Here is a 27,003-nt window from a genome sequence, read left to right as displayed (position 1 = left end):
ATGTTGCATCTTACCATATAGGAAATAAGTGAATGCATTCAAGCGGGTGTCACTTTTTTCATCTTACATCAAGGAAAGTGATTTATGAAATGTCCACTCCTCAGAATGTTAGTTACTTCACCAGATTTTCTGAATGGCATATATAAAGTTCACTCGCAAGTGAATGAACCCATTGAAAATGTACCAGAAGTGCCCGCAATTTAAGGAAGTACCAAGATGAAGTGTTTAGATAAGCAACGAATCTTTTGGTGAAGTGTATACCCTTTTCCCCAATTTATTTATGGCTTCCGATTTGCTTGTTACAGTAAAAAGTCAAATGACCAAGGCATGTAGCATTTGCAGGAGTTCTTCCAAACATCGTTTTTACGAGCTAGAAGTTAACTTAAAAAAACAAACAAAAAAAACAACTCTTTGTTTCAATGCTTCATACAAAAAATCTCTCAAAACCAAGAGACGACTTTCCTATTTTGGCAAGCACAGAGAAATGAATGCAACCTTCTTGGTGATCTCAGTTAGGGAATTCTTCTGACTTGAGGTCACCATGGGGCACCTGGTCTTACTATCCAGGACTGGAGATGTAGTCAAGTGGATACTGGTGCTTTGGCATCTCCGGGAATTTTCCACATCAATCCTGGTATGCGCCAGTTTTACTGTATAGTCTCCTACAAGTGGTAGACAGAGAGGGAAGAGCAGTTAACAGAGTGGTTTTGATTTGCTGAAATGGGGTCATCTGCCTGTACCCCTCACTCCCAACTGTTTCTTCTCTTTTCTGTTTGCTACCAGGAACTGTGTTTACTCACAAAATGTGCGGGCTTTTCTCCCAAACCAGCCAATTCTCCCACTAACTGGGTGCCCTAAAATTCAATTCCTGGGGTTAGCACAGATGCTATGGGTTAAGGGCTTGGGCCTGCCAGACTGCCCTACATCTGATGCCAGACACAAGCTCGAGGTGGCCAACTGTACTCCTGAGTGACCAGCTATAAATTCAGGGGTTCCCATAAGACCCTTCTCAGGTTTCATTGTTTGCTAGACTGTCTCATAGAACTCAACAACAGTTTACTTTTTATTACCAGTTCATTATAAAGGGTCCGAATAAACAGCCAGATGAAGAGGTCCATAGGGTGAGGTCTGGAAGAATCCTGAGCGCAGAAGTTTCGGTCCCCATGGAGTTGGGATGTCCCCCCTCCTAGGCATGATTGCTTAAATCACAGGCTATTGGTGATTGACTGACCCTCCAGCCCCTCTCCCTTCCCAGGAGGCTGGGGGAAGGGACTCAAAGTTCCAACCCTCTAATCATGCCTGGGTCTTTCTGGAGATGGTTCCTCATCCTCAAGCTATTTGGGACCATGGAGAGTAGTCTTATTCGAGTAAAGAACGCTCATATCATCCTCTCACACAGGAAATTCCAAGGGATTTAAGAGCTGTGTCAGAACCAGGGACGAAGACCAAATAGCTATTTTTCTTTATCATATCATAGCTACCCTAATGACTCTGAATAAAATTTTCTAGGACACTGTCTGCAAATCTCTCACTTCTTTGAGAATTACCTGAGTTTGTTTATTAAGGATTTGACACTGTTTCGTCCTCTCAGAAGTAATTCCACTCACCGATCATGGAAAAAGCACACTATAAAGGTCTTTGTACAGTCAATAAACCAATATTGAACAACTACTGTGTATAGGCACTGCTAGGACCTCTAAGAGATAGATACACAAAGGTGTAGATAGGAAGTTTCCTGACTTCGTTTTGTTGAGGACAAGCCAGAAACAAATCCCAGACTTTGACGCCCAAGGTTTTGACATCATCTTTGAGTCCCGGGGTGCTCCTTAGCCACAGAGGACCTGACTTCTTGTCTCTTTCTCTGCAACACCCTGTCATAGTAACACTGACTTACAGGGTTATTGAGGACATTAAATGAGATCCGCCCCAGAAAGCTGTATCAGTCACGCTCAGCACATGGAAAGTGTTCAGTAAGCTGTGGGCATCTGAGAAACGCGTGTATGTAAGGAGCTGTAATGCCAGGAGACACCGTACCAGAGAGCTGACAGGCGTCCAGCACCCAAGGACGAATGAATAGCAGAGAGGGCATATTTGCTCTAAGAATGGGGTTACAGGGGAGGAAAGCTCCCAGGACTGCCTGGACTAGATTCCAGAGGGTCTGAGGTACTGATCACCTGAATGAACAGTCTAAGCCCACAGGGGACCCCTGCCCTGAATGAATATGCACTGACGTAGACATCCAAATACCCTGGCTTTCTGGCCACTGAATGAAACGGAGTTTTACAGGTATGTGGGGGAATGGTCAATCAGGGAAGCCTTCACGGAGGAGGTGGCAGAGGAGTCAAAGTCCCAAAGATGGATAGGGTTTCAGAAGGTTAGGGGCAGAGATAATGCAGAGATCAGCTTAAGGGTGGCCCATCACATAGGCCCCTCCTCTGGGCAAAGGCTCTGTGGCCTGTCAAGGATGTATCCCTCTTTCTCCCTGAAATCTCCCTGCTGCTGCCTAAACAGAATGCTACTTCTTCTCAGCCGGCTCTTGGGAGAGCTGCTACCTACACCCTCACCCCTACAGAACAGCCCTTCTCAGATGTGAATGCTGAGGACATGCCAGCCCTTCCCTCAGGTTTTCACCTCTCCCAAAGACCACGTTCTCCTGGTCTTCTAGAAGTCATGACTCATCCCTGTGCTCTGCCTAGCATGGGCGTTCCAGCCCACGAGTGGGCCCTGCGGCCTTCCCTGGCAGGGCTGCCAGCCTGTGGCTGCCGTCTCCACCGCCCCCATCCCAGAGTTGCAGGGACACAGCAGTCAGAGACTGCTCAGCTCAGAGACTCTATTCTCAGCACTCTGGCATCCCGGTCCAAGTTATCACAGGCCAGTTCAAGTGGAAAGCGAAACAAAAACTGAGGCATGTCTTCCTATTTGATCACAAATTGAGTGGTCAGATATAATTCCAGCTCTGCCTCTTATCAGCTGGGTGAGCCTGGGCAAATGACACAACAGTCCTGTGCCTCAGTTTACCCATTTATTAATAGTATTCCTTATCATAGTGTTGTGAGGACCGAATGAGTTACTATAAACGAAATACTTGAAACAGTGCCCTGTACAGTGCGAGACACTATTTTTTTAAAAAGATTTTATTTATTTATTTATTTATTTATTTGAGAGAGAGAGAGAGAGCAAGAGCAGGGAGAGGGACAGATGGAAGCAGACTCCCCAGTGAGCAGGGAGTCCAATGTGGGGCTTCATCCCAGGACCCTGGGATCATCACCTGAGCCAAAGGCAGATGCTTAACCCACTGAGCCACCCAGGTGCCCAAGGAGGCACTATTAGCATCATTGTGTTATCATGGTTAAGAGAGCAGAATACCGAATCAGGCTGACATTAGAGACATCACTTAACGTCTGTAAAGGTCAGTTTCTTCTTCTAAAAACGGAAATAATAACAGTATCCAGTTCATTGTACAGCCGTGGGACCATATGAATAACTTTATGTGAATGATTTAGCACCGTTCTTGGCACACATTATGCTGGGAAAAGGTTTACACTATAAAGAAAAACAAATTTTGAAGAAAGAGACAAACACAGAGACAGACCTTGGCTAGAAAAGTGACAACCATGGGGCACCTGGGTGGCTCAGTTGTTAAGCCTCTGCCTTCGGCTCAGGTCATGATCCCAGGGTCCTGGGATGGAGCCCCACATGGGGCTCTCTGCTCAGCAGGGAGCCTGCTTCTCCCTCTCCCACTCCCCCTGCTTGTGTTTCCTCTCTCACTGTGTCTCTCTGTGTCAGGTAAATAAATAAATAAAATCTTTAAGAAAAAGAAAAATGATGACCAAACTCAATGCCTGCCATGTTGTCTGCAGTCTGCAGCTCCTCCCCAGAGCTTCCTCATCTGGAATCTGGGACATCCTTGCCCTGCCTCACCATGCCAGGCCTAGGGTCTCCTGGCCCAGCTCAGTCACAGAAGCAATGTAGTGCAGAATGAACAGCATGCTTAAACTCATCTACTCCACCCCCAGGAAACCAGGGGAGTAAAAAGAATCCCCTTTAGAATTTTTCTTGCTTGCCCCACACTCAGAGATCTGCCATCTGGGAGGGTAGCTGCTGTGTGTGGCAAAGATCCCTTGGACCAGCCACGTGGCTTTGAATGGTGTGGTCAGAAGCCCAGGCCTTGACTTTTGAAAGACTCATTCAAGTTCTGAGTCTGCCAGTTACTGACTGTGGGATTTGGGTAAATTTTTAACACGCCCTAACCTGGGTTTCCTCCTTCGTAAAATGGGAAGGGTGAAAGTTATCTCAGCGTGGAGCTGTGAGAATTAAATGGGCCATGTGTAGGATGCCTTAGCACAATGACTGGTAGGTGTGGGTGCTTCGTACATTTTGCTGATGCTTATCAGCTCTGGATTTCTAAAACCCAGAAGACAGCAGGGCATTCTGTTCAGGAAGTCATTTTAGAGAAAATCTGTACCCTCTTCATTTTTCTGGTTGGGGGGAGAGTTCAGGGAAAAAGGGTGTGACCATGGCCTGAGCCTCTGGAACCCATCTGCCCAGCGAGGGCAAACTTACCAACCTGTGCCCATCCTGCTTCAGGGCTGTCGTCCTCCCCTGGCTGCAGTCATCATGCCCGACACCATCAACACCCTGCCTTCTGCAGAGATGGGAACACTCTGGCATTGTTTCCTCTAGCCAATGGCATCTCTCTGGCCTGCGATTGGTACCTCTGAGATTCCATCGCAATCCAGGCATCCCAGCTATGTCAGCGTGACTCACGTTGTGTGTGTCTGACATCCACATGGCCCCGGAGAAGGCTGGCCCCAGCAAAAGGTTATTTGGAATGCTGCTGAATGTGTGAGGGCTGTCAAGTTATCTTTTTGGGGTTAGGCCATTAAAGCCGCATCTGATGTTTTATGGAACAAATGAGATACAGTGCATTTTGAAATCCATGGGGCAGAGAGAGCATTTTTATGGATGTGGACACACTGGCAGTTAAAAGTAGGTAGGGCTTCCCCCCCCCCCCAAAACTTTGCAGTCCTTCTTGCACATAGCTGTTTAACTTCAATATAAAACAGAAACAATCCCCAAACATGAAGCATGAAGACTGCCATACTAAATAGATTCAGTGCAACCCTGAACTGCTGGGTTACCTGGAAGAGTGTGGATCCGTCTATCTGCCTCTTATCATCCCAATCAGAGGGCTGTCTGCTCTGTCCTTAACTTCTCTACCCAACCTTCATCACACCCCTGAAGAAAAATTTCTTTCAGGCAAACCTAAATCCCTCTTGAGTGCTTTTTCGTCCGAGCCTTTGATGTCTCTCCATCCCCTCATTCCCGTGAAGTGATCAGTTCTCAAGACATTCTAGCCACACCAGCCTGCCCTTAGCCCTCTGAGCACACCCTGCATTTTCCCACTTTTGTTTCTGAGCTTTGTCTCCTTTCTCCAGAGCATCCTTCCCTTCCATCTCGGCCACTATTCATCCAACCAAATGGTTTTAACAAAGAGTCCAGACAAATAACAGGCACACTGCCAGGCAACGATAAGATCACAGCAGACCACATGTCAGAACCTTCTCTTCCTCCAAGCCTAGACTCAAGTGCCACATCCTCCATCCAGCCTTGTCATTCATCCACTCAACCGAACCCCTTACTCTCTCTTCCTGCACTCCCGTAACACTGAGGTGACTCCCTCTCTGTTACACTAATGTGAAAACTATGTGTGCATGTGTCTGATCCCCTGTAGACTATAAGGTTGCTGAAGAGAGGAACCTCAAGATGCTCACTTTCTATCTCAGACCACTTAATTCATAGAATTAAGACTCCAAGATTTCCTCTTCCCATGGACACCTGACTGTTCAAAGAAGCCACATACAGCAACGTTGGATGGAAATTTCTTTATAAAAGCAAAATTGGTGAGAGAGTGTGCCTGAACCCCTACTGATTGGAAGTACTTACATTATGGTACATTCTTTTCTTTTTTTTTAAAGATTTTATTCATTCATTTGACACAGAGAGAGAGAGAGATCACAAGTAGGCAGAGAGGCAGGCAGAGAAAGAGAGGGAAGCAGGCTCACCGCCGAGCAGAGAACCTGATGTGGAGCTCGATCCCAGGACCCTGAGATCATGGCCTGAGTTGAAAGCAGAGGCTTAACCCACTGAGCCACCCAGGCGCCCCACATTATGGTACATTCTTACAGTTGAAAACCATTCTGCATTTACAACAAATGCAGTTAGGGCCTATGGGTGGCTCAGATGGTTAAGCAACTGCTTTTGGCTCAGGTCATGATCTCCAGGGCTTGGGACGGAGCCCCACACTGGACTCCCTACTGAGCAGGAAGTTTCCTTCTTCTTCTCCTTCTGCAGCCCCCTTACTTGTGCTCTCTCTGCTTCTGTCTCTCTCTTGCAAATGGATAATAATAAAAAAGTCTTTATAATGAATGAAGTAGATCTACATGGACTGGCATAGAAAGACCCCAAGAGATTACGTTAACTTCAAAACATCAATTTACTGAACAGTATGTTTGGCATGAACTTATTTAGGTTTTAAACTCCTACTCAAAAGAAAAAAAAAAAAAAACCACCCCAAAAGTAAAGATCTCTATGATGTCATTGAACAGGTAATGGGTTCTCTGAAAATGTTGGGAGAAATCATTAAAAAGTGAATCATATGCCCCCTAAACATTTCTTTGAATTTAATGTGCATTTATTTACCAATCTCTTGGTATCAGTCCCACTTTTTTTTGTTTTTGTTTTCATTTTTGTTTTTTTTTGGAAGTAGGCTCTTCACCCAACATGGGGCTTGAACTCCCGGCCCTGCGATCAGTTGCAATCTCTACTGACTAATCCAGCCAGGTACCCCAGTCCTAAGCCTCTTTTTTTAGCATAGGCCTGGTTCAGAGCTCTACATCATCTTTTATATGTAAGTCACATGCATAATACATCATCTATGATTTCTAGTTTTGTTTGCTGTAAGTTGGAATAAGAATTTAAAGACATGGATACAATTATTTGAGTGCAGGATCCTAACTTACAATATGTACAAGCTGTGTGACCTACATGACTTAAGCCTCTCAAGCATCATATCTGTAACACAGGACATAATAATAGTAGCCATAGGTGACCAAGAGGGAAAAAAATCACTCTTTGGGTACCATATCTAGATCTTAGCAAGGTTTAGCTAATCTATTAAGTATTTTACTTTCTTATTATTATGGTGCAGTAAGAAGATAAAGAAGCAACAAGGAATCACTCTACCTGGGACTCTGGCACCTTCTCTTTCTGCCTTATAGATGCTCAAAGTGCATAAATATCAAGGGGAATAAATACCGAGGCATAGCCGTAGGTGAATGAAAACTTGCTATGTGACAGTACTGTGCTAAGTGGCATGACAATTCAGTGCTTAGGAGGTTAGTTTCTGTTGCAAAGGATATTACAATCTAATGAGAAAGGGTTGAATACATATGGGAAAGTAATAATAATAATAATATGGAGTACTAGTTAGGGTATTTTTAGTTGAAATGATGAAATGAAAACTAATAAAGTAGCCTAAATACTAAATTTCTTAAATGGCTTGGAGCAATGGAAAATTCCAGAGCTTGAGGCACTTCAGGAGATACTTGACCAGGGCTGTGGGTCCAGTTCTCTTTGACTTTCTTAGTTGCTGTACTATGTGTGTTATCTTTATTCTCAGGAGGGCTTCCTGCTAGTAGAAAAAAAAAATGACCCCAGCAATTCCACTCTCAAATCTGAGACCACATCATCAAACTACAGTTGTGAAAGTTCCTCCAGACTAGTCAAGTTCACATACCCATCTCTAACTCAATCACTCTGGCAAGACAGACAGGATTATGTTCATGGGCTTAAGCCAGTGATCTGGTAATGGAATCAATTTATTGAGTACTTCTTCCATGCCTTAGGCACCTGTTCTACATAATGTCACACATTTTTCTGCCCAAGAATCCTATGAGGTAGGTGTTACCAGCATGTCCAGTTTGTGGTTGAGGAAATTGAAGTCCAGAGAAGTTAAATAATTTTCCCTGGGTTGTACAACTAATAAGTACTAAGGCCAAGATTCATACTTAAGCCCACTGATTCCAGAACTCACTTTCATAACCACCAAAACATAGAGTCTCTCAAGGTGTATGCAGTTTATGCAGTTTTTGTCTTAAAGTCTCTATTGTCAGGTAGCCACTTCAACTCTCTTTTGGTTAGTGTTTGCTATATATTTTTTCAGCTTTTTACTTTAAACTTATTTTTGTCTTTGCAGCTAAAGGTTATTTCTCATAGAGAGCATATATTTGGATCATGTTTCTTTATCTATTCTGCCAATAATATCCTTTCGATTGGAGTGTTTAGTACATTTACATTTAATGTAATTACTGAAAGATAGGATTTACATCTTCCATTTTGCTATTTGTTCTTTATATATATTTTGTATTTTCTGTTCTGTTTTTCCATTGATGTATTTCCATTGATGTATTCTAAATTCTTTTGTTTCACTTTTTTTTTCATTTCCTTTAAAAAAATTCTTAGTGAGTGTCTTAAGGATTACAATTAACATTTTAACTTAAAATAATGTGGTTTGGATTAATATCAATTTCATTTCAATAGTACACAAAAGTTTTACTCCAATATAATACTGTTCCCTTTTCTCCTTTGTTCAATTATGTCATACAAATCACATCTTTATACATTATAAGCCTATCGGCACATTTTAATAATTATTACTTTATGCAGTTGGCTTTTAAATTAGGTTAGAAGAAAGTTGTTACCAAAAAACCCCCACAACATCTATATTGTTTCTTATATTTACCTACATGTTTACATTTACCAGTGCTTTTTATTTATTTGTGTGGATTTGAGTTACTATCTAGCGTCTTTTCATTTAAGCCACAAGAACTCCCTTTAGTATTTCTTATACAGAAGGTCTGCTAGCAACAAACTCTCCCAGTTCTTGTTTATCTAAAAATGTCTTGACTGTTCCTTTATTTTGAAAGATAATTTTGCAGGTAGAGAATTCTTGACTAACAGTCTTTCTCTTAACACCCTGAACATGTTATCATAATAATAATATGATAATAATAATCATATTATTCTTGGATGTGTAGATTACCGTTTTTTAAAAATATTTTATTTATTTGTCAGAAAGAGAGATAAAGCAGAAACAAGGGGAATGGCAGGGAGAGGGAGAAGCAGGCTCCCTGCTAAGCAAGAACCCCGATGCAGTACTTGATCCTAGGACGCTGGGATCATGACACTTCACCAACTGAGCCACTTAGAAGTCTCTAGATTAATGTTTCAAAATAAATTGGGAAATGCTCAGCCACTATTTCTTCAAATATTTTTTCTGTCCCCTTCTCACCTATCCTTCTGGGACTCCCATTATGTGTATGTTGGTGTATTGAGTGGAACCCCACAGGTCTTTGAGACTGTTCATTTTTCTTCATTTCCTTTTGTTTCTGTTTCTCAGACTGGGTAATCTCAATTGACTTACCTTCAAGGTCACTAGTCCATAATTTTGTTAGTTCAAATCTGTAGTTGAATCCACCTACTGAATTTTTCAATTTAGTTATTATACTTCTCAACTCCAGAATTTATATTTGGTTCTTTTTAATAATTTTTCTCTTTATTGATATTTTCTATTTTTATACTTTAACTCTTTAGAAATGGTTTCCTTTAGTGGTTTGAACATATTCACATTTGAAATAACTGATTTAATATCTTTGTCTAATAAGTATAATATCTGGGCTGCCTCAGGAATAGTTTCTACTGATTGTTTTTTACCCTGTGTATTGGCCATATTTTCCTGTGTGTCTCATAATTTTTTTACTGAAAGCCAGACATTTCAAGTAATATAAGCAAATCAGATCCACCACCACCACTCACACACGCACTACTAGGTTTATTGTTTTTGTTGCTGTTTGTTTACTTAGTGACTTTCCTGGACTAATTCTATAAAATCTGTATTCTTGGTCATGCCCAAACACGGAAGTCTCTGTTTAGCTTGCTTCATGGTCAAATAATGATTAGACAGAGATTTCCTTAAATGCCTTGAACCAATATGTCTCTGAGCCTTTAACAAGGGACTCTAGTGTATGTGTGGACACACCTTCAACAATCTGGCAGGCAGTTTAAAACTCTACTTTTGCACAGAGGCTTAAGATCAGCTGGCGGCAAGTAATTAGGGCTTTCTCAGGTCTTTCCTGGGCACATGCAAAGCCATACACATGAATGTGGCCTTCTAGATTCCCAAGGACATGTCAGAGCTTTTCAAAGTCCCTATGGACAGCACATGTTCCAGTACTTTCTTTTAATTTTTTTAGCCAACCTCTTATTAACCCCAATGGTATTGCAACCTCAGGTGGTTGGAATGTTAAGCAACTGCCACAGATTGTTTTGGACAAACATGCTGGGAATAAGCCTGTTCACAGAGAGCGAGCTTTGAGTCAGGTCAAATAGTGACAAACCCTGAGATGGGAGCTTTTCCAGAGCACAGCTAACTAAGTCAAATAATGACATTTTTCTGCCTTAAAAAAGGCAGAGAAGTTTGAAAAGGTAACAGGATAAAAGAAAAATCTACTTGGAGAGGCAAAAGTCACAGGTAGTTATGGTCTGGTAAAAAGTAAGGCACCCAGTCCAAAAGTTCAAAGTAGGAAAAATCTTAAAAATTAAAATGAACAATAAGTACGTAAGGCCAGTTAGAGAACAGAATAACTTTGGAAACACAATAAAATGCTGACAGAAGAAATAAGATTAGGGAGAGTGTAATGATACAAATTGATAGTTTGACAATAATAACCAACCTTACTTAACTTGATGTCAGCACTTACTGTATGCCAGAGTAAAGGGCTAAGCTCACTGCCTTCACTTTTTTCAACCACTCTGCTAGGTAGATATTATCATCTCCATCTTACAGATGAGGAAACCTAGGCTCGGAGCAAATAAGGAATTCATCAATCCTTTCGTAACAGCCCTAACGAGGTTCTTTATTTAATCACTGAAGGTAACCCTTGCCATTTTGGAATGGATTGCAGAGAAAGCTCACTATATGAGCAGAAATCTTCCTCCTTTTATTGTTTTATGAGAGATACTAGTTTTGTTCCCTGGAGCTGCAAAACACAAGATACGATCATCTGGAGTTTAATTCACCCAATTTATAGATGAGAAAATGGAGTGCAATTTTGGGTTTCATTAATAAGATCAGCCTCCAGAAGATGGGGTGACAATTTTCTCTTTCCTGTCTAGACTAGGCTGCCTCAATAGCACCGGGGGTGCCAAATATGTGGTAAGAGAAAAGTGGGTGGGAGGAGGTGAATGGCAATCCCTGACCCTAGTGGGTTTTGTTGTAACCATTTAGACAGTCTGCAGGTTTCTAAATTTGCTCCAGGTTGCTCTTTCTCATTAGCCACACAATAAGAAAGATACCACACTTAAAGATGGATATCAGCAAAGTATTCAGATCCAGAGGAGGACAGCCTGCTAATGAGGGACTAGCATCCAAAGAACAGTTGGAGAGAAAGGGTAGTCTAGCCCAGGGGAGAATGGGTGAGACGACATCCTCAAACATTTGACCAGCTGTCAGCCTAAATGACAGAGACGGTCACCTTTCTTGTGTCAGTAGCCACAGATGACATTTGTGGGCAGAATTTGCCAGGAAACAAAAAAGTTCTGGGCCCCTAACTAGCTGTGAGACCTTCAATAAGCCATTTAACCTATCATCTTTTAGAATCCTTATGGTACATGGTTCCTGGGAAGATCCTATGTGGCAAAGGACTTAGCTCAAAGCCCACCAATAGCAAGTAGACACCAATGCTGCTAAGTTTAGATGCTGAGGAATTATTTTGTTCAACCTAAGAAAGCAATGTATATCCATATAACAGACAATGAGGATACCTTATAGGACATGTGTTTCTCATCAGCAGAAATGTTTGATCAAAGACATCATCTTTATTGGGCGGGGACACTAAAGAGGCTCCTCTGTGATAAAAGGGGTATAGACTGGGAGACTCATGGAGTTCCCTTCCAAACCTAAAATGTTATCATCCCATGTAAATCTTGCCCCAGATGACACAGTTTGTGGCACAATGGGGACTAGAGCCCACCTCTTCCATCCCTAAGTCCAGGGCTTTCTTCATGACATCATATGTCATACATCAAACAAACAAACAAACAAACAAAAAAGGTAGAACACTGTCTAGAAACTATTCCAAGTATAACTGTTTATTCATTACAAGTTTCTCTTTCTCAGTAGCCACATTTTAAAAAGGAAACATGCCTATAAACACATAATATTATAAAGCAAATAATTTAAATCTAAGTAGATTTCATTGGAGTACAAAGGATCCCAATGAATGAAGTTTCTCACATGTTCAAAGCAATGAAAAGTGACGAAGAAAAGTGGAACACAGAAGAAAGTTTTATTTGCTTATTCCTAGTTTATTAGGACATGCCAGAAAGCAAGGAGGGATGTCCCGTGTAAAGATGGCAACTCTGGAAATTTGCTGTACTCCCTTTTCACCAAAGTAGCCACCTGTTACACATAAGCTCCATGTAGCTCAGTATGTGCTTCATTTAAAGTGCCCATAGGCTCTGAGCTGTCACTTAGTCACCTAAAGAAGGGCATGCAAGTTAGGGTCCATTCAAAACTCTATGTTTAAATGTGCTCAGATGGGGGCTGTGTTTCGGTTGCAGGAATAAAACATTTGGTTAGTTTGCCCCATGTGCTGGGATTTCCTTATGCACCCTGGAAAAGGTATACAGTCCATATATTTTAACATTCCCCATATATTTTTACATTATGCATGCACATATGCGCGTGCGCGAGCACACACACACACACACACACACACACATTTAAAGTTAGCTCCACACCCAGCATGCAGCCCAATGCAGGGCTTGAACTCACCATCCTGAGATCAAGCCCTGAGCTGAGATTAAGAGTCAGCTGCTTAACCGACAGAGCCACGCTGGCACCCCTACATTCCATATATTTGTTAAAGACTGCCATCCTATTCCAACAATTTAGGATTATGAAAACACCAATCTCTATCAGCTGACACCATGCTTCAAAGTACCCACCCACACAAGGAACTGAATTTAAAAGGTTCGGACCTGGGAGAATTTAAAATCTTCCAAGATAATTAGGGAGTGAGACTGTGCCTCAATTCACAATTTAAGAATTGTTATGTAAAACATAGTATATATATAAAAGACGCTCTAAGACAAAATTCCTATGGATGATGGTGATGATAATGAAGAGAAAGCCATGTTATGGGGACATAACATTTAAAGCCGAAAGGGAATTTACTGATCATTTACTGCAGCTAGCCAAGTTTGTAAATGCGGAACTTCAAAACTAGAAACATTGAAGGCATCTGCAGGTCACAGTGCTGCTTGGTGGTCAAGTAGGACCCAGCATGCAAATATTCTAAATTCTAGCCCAGGGCCATTTCACCACCGTGATGCTGTGGGAAGGATAGTATTTCCTGCATCCATTTAGAAGACATCCAGGCTACAAATTAGAGTCTATCTTCTGCTCTGTCAACTTCTGGGGGACTTGGGACAAGTAAATGATCCACTCTGACCTCCATTTCCTAACCAAAGGAGTCAAACACTCATCAATACCCTGTCGGATTCAGAGAGGATTCATTCAGACGAGAAACAGATGCTCTGGGAAATAGAGCTACTCAAAGAAAGGAATGCTCTCAGATGGACCAAGAAAGCAGCTTCATCTCTGGCAACTTAAAAATGACTAACCAAACCCCAAACATGTAATCCAGACATCCAACCAACTAGTCCCAACAGAGTATAAACAAATTAAGAACATAATTTGAGAATAATTTAAGAACATTGTAAAAAACACTGTGCAATTCAAATAACAACGACTTGACTGGACCGAGTTTTAAAGGGAAGATAAATTTCCATTTCCCTGGCTCAGGTAGGTTGTGTGAGATGGGCAAAACATGGCATCTCTTTCTGTGCCTTTTGTTCTATAGCTTTACTATGTTTAAAGCACTCGTTTCTCATGCTTAATCACTAGAGAACGTGCTTTTCAGGATTAGGGACTGTATTCTTCAACTCTTTTTCCCTCCTGCCCGCCTTCCAAAACATTCACTGAGTGTCTAACACTATGCCCATGACATTCCCAATGCCTGGCACACTGTGTGGCACATGGTAAGGACTCAGTTTTTACTTTTCAAAAATGAAGGAATACATCACAAAAGTTTGCATTCTCCAAAGCACAGAAATCTCCGCAAATTTGACTCCTCATTTAAACCATTAAAATTCTACCTGATAGATCTGAAGCATGCCCCCGACCTGCTTTGATGTATCTGCACAGACGGGTGATGTTATCAGTTTAACACATATGTGATCGTTCAGCATGGATGCTGTATAGAATTTCAATCGCAGACTCCTACTAAACACAGAGGCATATTCTGTGGCTGGACAAAATGTCATGAGGTCCTATAGTCCATTCCCGTTTCCAAGCAAGACTGCATGTAATCTATTATATCGAATAAGGCTTTCCTAAAGCTGAAAGATTTCCACTCAGTGAAACATACAGGCAGCCTCCGTAAAGTATTAAGTATTTAAATGGAAGGTAAGACTTGGATTTCTTGAGCTAAGTATGATTTTCATCCTCAATGTAGCCAACTTCACTGCAGTGCCACTACTGATTTACTTAAATCATCTGCTAGATGACCAAAAATTGCTGGTAATTACAGAATATTTATATGAACTTCTCTTGTAAAAAGGCAAATACATTTGAGCCTTATTCAGTATTTTGTTAGGGGAATTTTAAATTAGATATACCATCTTATTGAAAAAAGAGAAGAACTAGAAGAATATATATTTAGAAGTGAGGGGTAGAAAAACTATTCACCCAGTTTATTGGAATTACACAGTGGAGTTCTGATGCACTGGTCCTTGATGCAATTAAATTTCCTGAGTTTAAATGATTTCAGGAAGACACACAAAATGGCCTGTACAGGGCTAGACTCTTCTCTCAAAATATATGTGTATTTTTAAGTAATGTTTCATGATCCTAAAATAATTGGTGGCCAGATGTAAGACATTTCATCTGAAACTTTATGTAAACTAACCCAAACCGTTTGCTTCAGGATATCTTCCTTGACACCAGGAAAGAGTTTTTTGGTCCTGGGTCTCTGCATTTGCCTGACGAACTGCCTGGCTGGTCTCAGAAATGGAAACATACGTGGGCACGATGAAGGAAAGCATTTAGAATTTAGACGAAAGAATTTTCTAGTTCCTTTTTAATCGTGTGTGTTTTTCTCTCCCCCTAAGCAATAGGTAGAATAAATTTTGGTGACTTTTTGTTTTCAAAATTGCAAAATTGAATGCTTTTGGTGTTACTTCCCAGGACAAAAACTTAACGTAGTCTTCATAATTTTTTTCTTACAATTTGATGACAATTTTTGAAGAAAAAGAATGTGAAGCTTCACACACACTCATTGAAAGGAGACGGAAGAATCACCAGCATCATTATCATCAATAAATAGGTCTTGAAGGAACTCACCTCTGTACATCACAAAGAAAGAAGTACTTAATTTCTACTTAATGGGACCACAGTGACAGTGTGATCTGAGATGACTAACAGCAGAAAGAAATTAGGATTTTCTGCTCTAATTTCACCTTCCACATAAACCCCTCTGCTCTGGATTTGTGCTTTTCTCAGTTGTTTACATAATGCATAGGCGCAGACTTTGTTTCAAGTTCATGTAAAAGCAGATGCCCTTACTTAAGGCTGAGCAAAGAGGAAATGCATTCCTCCTGAGTCTAAATCCAACCTAGGTTGGATTGTCTAAAACACTTCTACAAACTGCTTGCTTTTAGGTCAACCCTAAAATAGAAAGAATATATCACTCCAGAGGTACACATTTTGGAGATTACAAAATTTTAAAAACAACCTGTTTCACATTTTAAAACTCATTCCTTTTTATGCCAACAAAAGGATCACCCAGAAAATAATTTTAGAAAAATTTTCAACCTGCCTCCTGAAATTTACTACCAGCAAAAAAATTTCCAAGAAGCCCCAACAACAAAACTATTTCTCCGGTTTTTATTAATTAGTTATAAAAGTTTGGAGAATATGAACTCAGCATGTTGTAGAATTATGTTACAAACTGTACTAACAGATGCTGGCAATCCTTGTGTTTAAAGATTGCAAAATAAAATACAAAATAAGAAATACTTATTAGAAATACTTTATATCGCTTCAATTTGGTTGTAACTGATACAGAGTTGAATAAAACAATGAAATCAAAAGAATATTCAATCATGCCTGAAAGCAGACATTGTAAAGGGGAATGAATGAACCTGGACAAAATTGAAGTGTCTAGAAAACAAATAAAAATGACTACTGCTCAAAAAAAATTTCTGGATGGGGTAGTCTTGACAATTTACCAAGAATTTAGATCTACAAAGTGCTTAACTTGACCACCCACAACTTAGGTGTCTGAAATGAAGCAGGAGTAAAATTTAAAGGACATTTATCTTTTACGTTTTTAAAATACTTCCCTTGTCTCTTTCCTTTTTTTTTTTTTCTCAATATTTTTTTTTTTAACCTTTGTATACACAAACCAAGTGTCCATCAAATCAGGCACTAAAAAGGAAGCCCTCTTAAATACAGTTCCCTCAGAGTGAGCTTCAACAGTAAGTATTGATATTATCACCAATTATAACTCTTCTTCTTCAAAAGAAACTAAACAGAATGTCTTGGGTCAGATCAGCAACCATTAAACGAAAAAGAAATAAATAATAAGATAAAAATAGAGGGAATGTACTAAAACGAATGAAGAAAGTAATACTCAAAATCAAACTCAGTCACTTCCACACCTCCTATCTGATTGGAACAGAAAGCTTCTCCTTTACATTTGAAACAAATAATTCCACCTCAAACCCACATTTTCAAAGAAGCCCCCAGCTTTCTGCCTCTGATTCTTCCAACAGTCCACCTCATGAAGGGAAAAGCCAATTCCCTTTTACTCCTTTTCTCCCAAACATTCTCACTACAGCTCCTTGTAAAGTTCAGCCTGTAATCAGAATCGTCACTGTGGGTTCAGAGAACGTCACATTTTAGTTATCACCCCCCCCCCCGACCGGAAGATTAGAAAGAGGTTGCCCAAATTGAGGGGAAATTGAAGGTGCACGGGCTCTCTCTGCAGTTGCAGTCTCCAGCCCCTGAAGTCTAGAAGGTTCTCCGCGAGTCCCGACACCACATGGGTGCCCAGCGAGTGGGAGGGGAGTCGCCCTGCACTTTTCGCCCGTCTGTTTGTGGAACTCTCTGGACAAGCAGATTTCTAGATGGAATTTGTCCTCGCCCGGTAAAATCCATGCAGTATCGCTCCTAGCCATCTTCGGGAGATGGAGCTTACGCGTAATTATTCGAGCATCAACCCACTCGTGTTAAATGGTGAAGGGGGCGGGGGGCGGGGAGGAATATGTCGCGCGTGAAAAAACACTCCCGGTGTCAGAGCAAACGCAGAACTCATGACCGGAACCGACAACCACGGTCCCGTCTCCTTCCCTGGAGACCGGGTAGGAAGCTGAGCGGCCGAGCGTCGCGACCGGCAGTCGCGATATTCAGTCCGATGTCGGCAGGCAGCGGGGCTGGCCCGCGACCCCCCGAAACGAGCCCTTTCGGCGGCCCCGGGCTGCTGCGGGTTTCGGCGTGAACACTGAGCTCCGAGGGGGTGGCCGGCGGCGGGGAGAGGGGTGGGGGGGGGCCGCGGTGGGAGGGTCGCCACCCCGGCCCGCCGGCAGCCCCGCACCGCCGCGCCCCCGCCCCGCGCGCCCGCCGCGGCCCGCGGACCTGCCCCGCGGCTCGCGCGCCCACCGCGAGGTGCCCGACACGCCGCCGCCGCCCCGCGCCTCTCCCCCGCCCGCGGCCCCCTCCCCCGCCGCTTCCTCTCGCTCTCCCAGCCCCTTCCCCCCACGTGTGGGTGACGTCAAAATTCCGCGAAAAAGCCGCGTGGTGGCTCCCCGAGCGGAGGCGCGATTCCGCCGCCCAGCGGCCCCCTCCCGGGCGCGCCGGGGGGAGGGTGAAGCCCCGAGACGGCCGGTTCCTTTTCCTCCTGGGAGGCCAGGCCCCGCCGACGCCGCGGGCCAGGCGCCCCCCACCTCAGATCTTATTGGAAAATTCACTTTTATAAACCTAATGCATTTCCAGAGCTATTTTCGGCCTCGTGAGGCGTGTCCTGCAGCTGAATCAGACAGGAAGAGGGGGAAGTTCGGGTCTTTTTATTTATTTATTTATTTATTTCCAAGGGAGGGGAGTGAGAGGCTAGGTGGGTGAACAGACGGCAGGCGCAAGCCTTCCTGACCCACGCCTATCGCATCTGCTGCCTCAGGCACACAGACCCGGTCCGGGCTGAGACACACCGAAAGGGCAGTGTTAATGCACAGGCCGGGCCCGACGCTGCCCCCCGCTGGATCCCGAGCGCCCCAGAGAGGCGACTGGGGGCGGGCGGGCGGCGACTGGGTCCCGGAAACGTATTCACACCTGGAGTCCCAGGGCTCCGGCGTTGGGAAGCCTTCCATCGGCTCGTCCCTACGCACCTTCCTTGCCCTTGTGCCCTCCGTCCCGACCTGTCCTTTTCCTTCCGCACGTTCTTCCAGTTCGCTTTCACTCCCTTCCTGTGACCCCCCCCCCCCCCATTTCTCCGTCTGTACTTTTTCTAGTTCTTTTTGGTGTCCCGGGAGCCAGGAGCTGAGACTAGGACATTTACCACTTACTTTTAACTAACCGTCGGGTTTTTGGGTTGCATTGTCAGATCATCCCTCAGTGGAGAACCACAGACACAGTCCAACTCTTTGGAGGACTTAGGGGGAGGGCGATGGTCTCCATTCCCCAGGTTGAACTCACTCCCCTTCCCCCACCCGGCCGGAGCGCCCCTGCACGGAGACAGCGGGGCTCGAACTCGCGGGTCCCTATAACTTTGAGCCGACAACGTGATCACCTGGCCCGCCGGCAGCTGCCAGGTGAGGTTGGGAGCATGTGTGATTAGCGTTTGCAGGTTCCTGCAGAAATGTGCGGATAGACACCCAACACCCGGCTGCACCCTACACCTACAGGGTTTTGTACACTTTCCAACCGAAACTCCAAAACGCGAGGAGAAGGGGGTGGGGAGCCGGCACAGAAAGGAATAAAAGTCCAATAAAACTTATGTTCACCAAAGTTTATCACTGATTCTATAAAGGACAGGATTTTTTCCCCCCCTAAGGGTGAAAAGGGGATAAGGAAGAACCAACATAAATTTTTTTCCCCCCACAGTGACCAGTTTTGACTTAAAAGTCAGAGCACAGGAGATTGGGTTTTTCTCTAAACCTGAGTATATACGCAAAGAAAAAGCGCACGTTTGCCCAGAAGGCAACGTGCCTGTTCCCGCGTGCTAGGCGCAGTGCTTTTTAACAAGCAAAATTAAGATCTTAACACATGGTCGGAGTGGCGACCCAAAGGGAAAACTCAGTTTCCAGCTCAAGCCTCGCGGAGACATTCCTGCCAACCTCCGCACCCTCTCACGCCCCACCCCGTGCGCTGGAGACTGAAACCCGACTGGGGGACTGATTCGATGCGAGGTTAATGTTCGGGAACAGTCCGTAATAGGAAGGGGAAGTGAATGGGGGAACTTGAAGAGGCGAGCCTGCCACGCGGGAAGCGTCTGTACTCGTGGGTCTAGGTGAATGAAGAGGCCATGGGGAGAGGTGGCATCTGCCCGCGCCCCTCTGTACCCCTCCCCTTCGCGACTACCGCTCCCCCAGTCCCGCTCCCCGCCGGAATTTCTCAGGGAAGCCAGACAGGAGTAGGGGTGGGGGTACAGGGAAGGGAAGGGGCGAGAGGGCCCTCGGCGCTCTTCTGAGATTTGAGACGTCGCCACCCAGGCTCTCTCCCCAGGGTGGGCCAGGCCGGGAGGACGACCACCCGCCTCTTCCCCTCCCCCCTTCTCCCCACTTCAGGAGCCCAGGACTGGGGATGCTTTCCCTGCTGGGAGGTGGAGGGAAGACCGTGCTGGGTTAGTTATCAAGTGATGTCAAGAGGCTAGAAGCCTTCGCCGACTTCTGTCCTTGCCTGTCAGGCTAGATTTATACTTTAAAAATACCTCTCTCACCCCTTGCCCCCCCCCCCCCCACCAGCTTTCTTTGAACCGCTGATTGGTGGTTGGGGTGAAGTCTGAGTAATTCCTTCATGGAGTCGGGTCTTAAAATGTAAGTTAATATATTTATTTGGAGTGACTCAAGCTTGAGTCGGGAAGTCCAAGTTGACTAAAATCAATAGGTAATTGTTAGGGACCGACTCTATTCCGAGGAACACTGTACTCAGCCTGAGTGTCACCCACTACGTAGGACTGTTTCATTTTGAGTTGCAAGTTGGGTTTCTCAGCTTTTTGCTTCCCGAAAGCTAATGGCTTCCACAGCAATTAGACATTTTCCTCGCCCTCCCTCTTCCCTCCCCTTTCTTTACCTACGGTAGATTGGATACTAATTCCCTGGGCTATTGATAAGGTCGCAGGCGCCCCGGCCTCTCCCCAGCCCGCGCCCGCCCCAGTCCCCGCTCTCCCTCCGCCCTCCCTTGGCTTCCTTTTGATGTAGCGGGGAACGCGTCCTACTAAAAAAAAAAAAAAAAAAAAAAAAAAAAAAAAAAAAAAGGAAAGAAAAAAAAAAAGAAAAAAAGTAATCTGCCCGGTAACAATCAGCGCGCAGTAGCAGGAGCCCCAGAGCTATTGGCTATGCAAATAGAGGGAGGGGAGACCGGCGCCCCAAACTCTTACTCACCCTTTTAAAGCGATATTCCCCCCTTCACTCCCCCATCCCTTCCGCCCCACCCTCGTTTAAAGGGGCTGGCCTCGGGGCCTGAGTTAATCGCTAGCACCTCTGGTTTATTCACTCCCCCCCTTTCAGGGAACCGAGTGTACAACTCACCCAGCGCCCCCCCCCCCCAGCTCTCCACGCCCCGGTTCGGGCCCCCTTTCTCGGTGAAGGAGGTGCTCGGTCGATCACGGTGTGTCCCGAGCCCTGACCCATGCCATGCTCCCTGCACGTGCCAGCTGGGCCAACTTGCTGGGGTCTCTGGGGTCTGTCCCCTTCCCCCCAAAGTGAAATTACACTGAAAGTTGGGGGGCGGGGTGGAGGGAGGAAGGAGGTAAGGAAACGCCACCATATCCCCTGTAAAAGCAGCCTTGACCCCGGGATGCATTTGAGCACATGTCAGAGCCGACTGCGCGGGCAGCATCTCCATCGTAATCCCGCTCCCCGGGAGAAAGCCCCGGCTGGTGGATGAGGCGTGAACCCAAGGGGTCGGCGAGGATGCCAGCGAAGGACCCAGGGTGGAAGTCTTGGGCCTCCGGGGAAAGGAAGGGGTGGTGTTGTTTGCGCAGGGGGAGAGAGGGGGAGCCAAACCTAATCCCTCCCTCGCCCCCCTCCCATCCCCTCCCCCTCCCGGGCTATTTCCTAGAAAGCTGTATCAGTGTGGCCACGCTCGGCGCAGACACCTCGGGCGGCTTGTCAGCAGATGCAGGGGCGAGGAAGCGGGTTTTTCCTGCGTGGCCGCGGGCCGCGGAGGAACCGATGGTAGCCCTGCCCCCCACCCCCCGGCCTGCGGCAACCCTGGGCGCCTCTCCGCTGCTCCCCGTGGCGCCTGTAGCGCCCCCAAGAAGGGGAGGGTTTCTGCTCTAGGGTCACATTCTATCACGTCGGAGAAGCCGCCCCCTCCCTCCTAACACCCACCCCTTCCTCTTCTTCCTCTCCACACACACAAGCGGGGGTGGGGGGTGGGTGGGGACACTGTTCTGGCCCCTTTAATCGAGCTTTTGAAACAGCCTTGAAGTGATCAGGAACTCAAACGTCCGAACAGAGCCTTTATCTCTGGATAGCCAAGGTTGCTATTTTCTAAAATCGCTTTCCTTAGTCTTCACTTAAGGGGTCTGTTTCTAAATTGCCTGAGCCTACCCCATCTTCAAGCGATCTACCCCTCATTCTCGGATCCTACATACATGGGCAGGAGTAGAAAGATCAATTTTGAGAAGCCAAAGTTGGAGGGTCGTATTTTGGCACGATACACTCACAGAATGTGCGAAATTAGAGGGAATAAATAGAAATCGGTGTTTTGTTTTTTTTTTTTTTTTTTTGTGGGTTCCCCTATCGGGGCCCCTGGCATGCAGGGCTGGATAGAGGGAGAGGGCCTCGGAGAGCTAAGGAGAGGGGTGGGGGGGCGGGGGACCGCGTTTGAAGTTAGGTCGGGCCAGCTGCTGTTCTCCTTAATAACAAGAGGGGAAAGGAGGGAGGGAGGGAGAGATTGAAAGGAGGAGGGGTGGGACGGGAGGGGAGGGAAGGGGAGGAGGAACCGGAGAGGGGAGCGCAGCGAGAGGGAGGAGAACTAACTGCCCAGCCAGTTTGCGTCACTGCCTCGCAGAGCAGAGAAGAGCGAGCAGGGGAGAGCGAGACAAGTTTGAAGGGGAGGGCAGGCAGAGTTAGCAGCCCCCGAGGCTCTCCTCTCCCACCGCCATCCCTTTCCTCTCTTCTCCCCCAGCCTCTCTCTCTCTCTCTCTGCCCCATAACTTTTCTCTCGAAAAGTCCCTATTTAGCCAAAGGAAGGAGGTAAGGGGAACCCTGTCCCCTCCCCCCTCCCAAAACCCCCCAACTTTTCCAGTCCGGAGAAAGCAGGGGAGCGAGCGGGCGCCCGGCTGGCCATGGAGCTGCTGTGCTGCGAGGTGGACCCGGTCCGCAGGGCCGTGCCAGACGCCAACCTGCTATACGACGACCGCGTTTTGCAGAACTTGCTCACCATCGAGGAGCGCTACCTTCCCCAGTGCTCTTACTTCAAATGCGTGCAGAAGGATATCCAGCCCTATATGCGCAGGATGGTGGCCACCTGGATGCTGGAGGTAAGTCTGCAGACAGACTCTGTGTGTCCCCATCCGAATACTCGGCCACCCCCCCCCACCCCGCAGGGGACCCTAAAACTGGGAGAGGGCAGGCTCCGCGCTCGCCTCTCCGCTCCCGTGCGCGAGTTTACCCCGCGCCCTTTGGCGAGACGCGTGGCTTCGTTTCTGCTCCCTGCAGGATGCAAGACTGACTGGGGGAGGGAAGGGGGAAAAGGGAGGGGGGAGGAAAATCTGGGAGAAATGAGGCTGTCCTGGGGCGGGGGTGGGGGAGCATCCCGCGCGCGTGTGCCTGCATGTGGCTGCCTCTTCTTCCCACCCCCATCCCGACCTGTCTCTGGCGAAGCCGCGGCTGCTTACGGTGCAGTGAAGAAGGGAGCAAGAGTGTGAAATCGGGGGCCCCAACGTAAAAAAAAGGAGTCCCCCAAAGGCCAGAGCAAATTCGCCCTAGCTTCAGGTCCCCGCATGTGGTCGCGACTCCGCGTTGGCACTTAAGGGGGGAGGGAGGGAGGGGGAGGAGAGAGGAGGAGAGAAACGGAGAATTCAGGAGCCCCGGAAGTCGCAATGAAGAAACGTGTGTTTTAGGGGAACCCAAAAGAACCACTTATTTACCCTTGCTCCAAATCTTTGCCGAGCAAGCCGTGTGCCCACGTATGCACAGCTCTGGACCTGCCGTGGTTTCGCCATGTTGCTTTGCAAACTCCGGTTGGAAAGGCTGGAAAACGTCGCCCGCCCCCTCCTGCACCCCGTTATCCCGGCCACCCCACTTGTAATTGTGCCCTCTCCCCCAACCCCCACCTCACGAAGGTTACTTACAGTTTGGCTTTCCAGGTTCCTCGGTGCGGAGATTTGGGTGGGGTGGGGGGGGGAGGAGGTGTGTGTAGTGGGGGGGATGTCGGGGCACCCTTAAAGGAGAGGTCAGAGTCCCCCGTGTCTCTCTCCGGCTGCTCCCCGTTCCTCGGCTTTCCCCCAGCTCGGCACCACGGTCCCCAGTTTCTGCCCTTGTGGGCCGCAGCCGGACACTCCCGCCGCGGCGCTCACCCCTCCAAGTTTCCCCTCGGGATCCAAAGCCCTAGGGGTCGAGATACAGACCTTTCCGGCACCCGAACCCTCCGTTTCGGGAAGCCTGGATCCTCTTTGGGGTTTTCACGCCAAAACGGCTTTTCTGGGATATTTCCTCGATTTTTAATTATTTTTTGAAACCGTCTCCCCGTGCTCCGAGTCCAGCCGCCGAGGCTGCGGCGCTTCCTCCTCTCCTCCCTCCCCCTCTCTTCCCCACCTCTCCCCACCCACCCCCCCAATAGCGGCGTCTGTGTCGCAGGGACCCCCCCGGACATTTTTTCCAATTGTCGGGAATGATAGAGCAGGGTCTGGGGGTCCGAATGAGACCAAGAAGAAGACCCCCGGAGCTTTCAGAATATTTTTATTGATTTTTTGAAAAGATGACGAAATCCAAAAAAGAGAGTGTGAGTGAGTTCGAGTGAGCAAAGAAGTCAGTAGCCAAAGGGAGCGTCGCCGAGCCGGGCGGCTACTGCGCATTTGTTTGCCTCCCGGGTTCGGATCTTCCATTCACCTCCTTTTTTACGTTCCTGGGGAACACCCCAGGGCGGACGGACTCTTTAGATTTTCTCCGTTTTCCTCGTCTTTATTCTTATCACATATTCTACTCCCCTCCCCCTCCCCACTCAAAAATTAAATATTTTTGCTTGTTTCCATAGGTTATGCCTTTTCTTTCTTTTTCTTTTTCTTTTTATTTCTTTTTTTTTTTTTTTTTTGTCTTTTCCTGGTACTATTCCCTTCACCCCCCCTCAACCCTTTCCCGGCTCCCATTGTAGGTCTGCGAGGAACAGAAGTGTGAAGAGGAGGTCTTCCCTTTGGCCATGAATTACCTGGACCGCTTCTTGGCTGGGGTCCCAACTCCTAAGACCCATCTGCAGCTCCTGGGGGCTGTGTGCATGTTCCTGGCCTCCAAGCTCAAAGAGACTATCCCTCTGACGGCAGAGAAGTTGTGCATTTATACTGACAACTCCATCAAGCCTCAGGAGCTGCTGGTAATGACCCTCTCCTTTCTTCCCCCCTTTCTCTTCGCCCTTCCATCTTTGCTCTCTCCAGGCCTGATAAGCTTCTACCCACTGCTCCCCAAACAAATCCTTTGGATCCCAGATTACCACACTGCTGGAATTTTTACATTTTAGGAGACAATGCATTTAATACGATTTCTTTTTTGTTCCTACTGTGTTCCAGGCACTGTGCTAAGCACTAAGGTTACATCCATGAATAAGATCCCCCGAGACATTTGTGTTGGTGAAATTCATTTGCAGTTGTGTGCCCTTGTGTGCTTGCATGTGTGTGTGTGTGTGTGTGTGTGTGTGTGTGTAGGGGACACTTGGGACACAGTGATAACATTTTAATTAAATTCCAAATTTTCAACCACAGAATTCTGAGAAATAGTTCGACTTCTCACATGGTAGGAATGTCTTCACATGATAGTGTTTTGTGATGTGTCTCCTAAGAATCCAGAGTTCAAAGACTATGAAGTCTCAAGATACCGAAAGATACCTGTACATAGTAGCTGTTCACTAAATATCATCAAATTGACTTTTGACCCAAGTCCAAATTTGGTGTTTTATTGGAGGAATCTGAGGCCTGGGTTCCTAGCTCCAGTGGGGTGGTGACCTCTGTCCCATGACAGGGGTCTTCTCTTGACTCTGGTTTTCTACCAGCAAAGCCCCCCTCTCCCACCCGTCTTTTTCCCTGTGGCTTCACACTTTAGGCATCCATGTTGCAGCAGTGTGGAACGGTAGAGTGGCTCCCAGGCCCACCTTCCGTGGTCTGCACACCTTTCTCTGCACTTTTGCAAAAGGGGGCCCCCTCTGACCGCCCCTCCCCCTCTTCACTGGCGAGGCCTGCACAAAGTCCACAGGGCTCCGACAGGCTGGTAGAACTGAGCTCTTTGTGAGGCCTCCCTTTCTGGGGCTGTGCTGCCATCTAGTGCCAGACATGTGCAAGGACGGGGGAGGAATTGCGGGGAATGTGGAGAGAGGGGGCATGAATGACTTCACCTTTGAACCGCTGCCAGATTTCAGCTGCTTCTGGTTTGGTCTGGGAGGCCCAGAAAGGTGCTTTCTTCTGGGAGATCTGCTTCCTTTAATAATAGTACAAGAAGAGTGTTTTAGATTCACATTCCCCTGTGAGAAGAAAGGGCTGGAATTTCAAGCCATCTTAGAAGACACGGGCTGTTTAGTAATTTTGTCTTTTTTTCCTCCCCCCACCCACACCCCAACCCTCTGTAAAAAGCCAAGGCGGACTTTAAAGTATGTAAAGAAATTGTTAGAATTCATTACTAGTTTGTTTTTCTCATGGGAGACCAGGAAAATGAATCTTCCATTTGGTTTGTTTATTTCAACATGATGGTGGACAATGGTGTTCTTCAGGACACCCCAGTTTTTTCCAGGACCAGCCAAGCTAATGAATATTGCTCCACAAAACCCTGCCTGTGTTTTCCATTCCCTATCTCTTTCTCCCAGAAGCTGGGATCTGGAGAAGTCCTAGTTAACACTGGAGAAAGCTGGGGTCCAGCAAGGGGAAGGGAGTCGCCTCCGACCACTCAGCCTCTTTTCCCGCTTCAGGAGGGGGCTGGGGCTCTGGTTCCTGGCCTAGCAAATGGAAGAGAGCCTGGGGGGCTTTAGAGCAGATGTGGGAGGGAGCAGGGTGGTTTCTGCCTCTCTTTCTTCTGAAGACAATTAATTGGATAGGCCCGTTTTCCCTCTGATGGCACATACTTTTAGGGTTTCTTTTTGGCTTGTTTTACTTTCAGCACAAGTCCCCAAATGTATCCCGATAAGGGATAAAAGAAGTTTTTCATGAGGTGGGCTGCTGGTGAGAAGAAACCCGTGAGAGTCGGGGTTGCATTGTCCCCCCTTGGCATTGAACGGAGGGATTCCGTGGACTGTGCACAAGCATTTTCACTTTGCCCCAATCACCTCCTGCTGCAACATGGGGTTGCTAATGACCGTCCAGTGGATCCTTAAGTCACGATGACAAAGGCCTATGAAACATTTAGGTGAAAGGGCACTCTGTGGCTGGGTGTCTTTTCCCCAGGACTTCCGCATTATGA

The 27,003-nt window shown here is 46.4% G+C and overlaps 1 protein-coding gene and 1 long non-coding RNA gene across 2 annotated transcripts in view; one reads left to right on the top strand and one right to left on the bottom strand.

The window, feature by feature from the left end:
- Positions 1 to 249: 249 nt before the first annotated feature.
- Positions 250 to 5,095, bottom strand: LOC309868303. The gene is made up of 2 exons (XR_014313629.1): positions 4,564 to 5,095; positions 250 to 662 (listed from the first exon to the last, which is right to left on the bottom strand). It is a non-coding gene; the product is annotated as an uncharacterized lncRNA (long non-coding RNA).
- Positions 5,096 to 22,341: 17,246 nt separating this feature from the next.
- Positions 22,342 to 27,003, top strand: part of CCND2 (cyclin D2) — a 30,475-nt gene continuing 25,813 nt past the window's right edge. The window contains exons 1-2 of the mRNA XM_082737983.1: positions 22,342 to 22,889; positions 24,722 to 24,937. Of these exons, the coding sequence (XP_082594109.1) occupies positions 22,695 to 22,889; positions 24,722 to 24,937 (411 nt within the window). The 5' untranslated portion in view covers positions 22,342 to 22,694. The remainder of the gene's footprint in view (positions 22,890 to 24,721; positions 24,938 to 27,003) is intronic.

The sequence above is a fragment of the Mustela nivalis genome, assembly GCF_964662115.1.
Source record: "Mustela nivalis genome assembly, chromosome: 7".
NCBI lineage: Eukaryota > Metazoa > Chordata > Mammalia > Carnivora > Mustelidae > Mustela > Mustela nivalis.
Note: the sequence above shows the minus strand (reverse complement) of the source record. Positions and strands in the feature narration are given on the sequence as shown.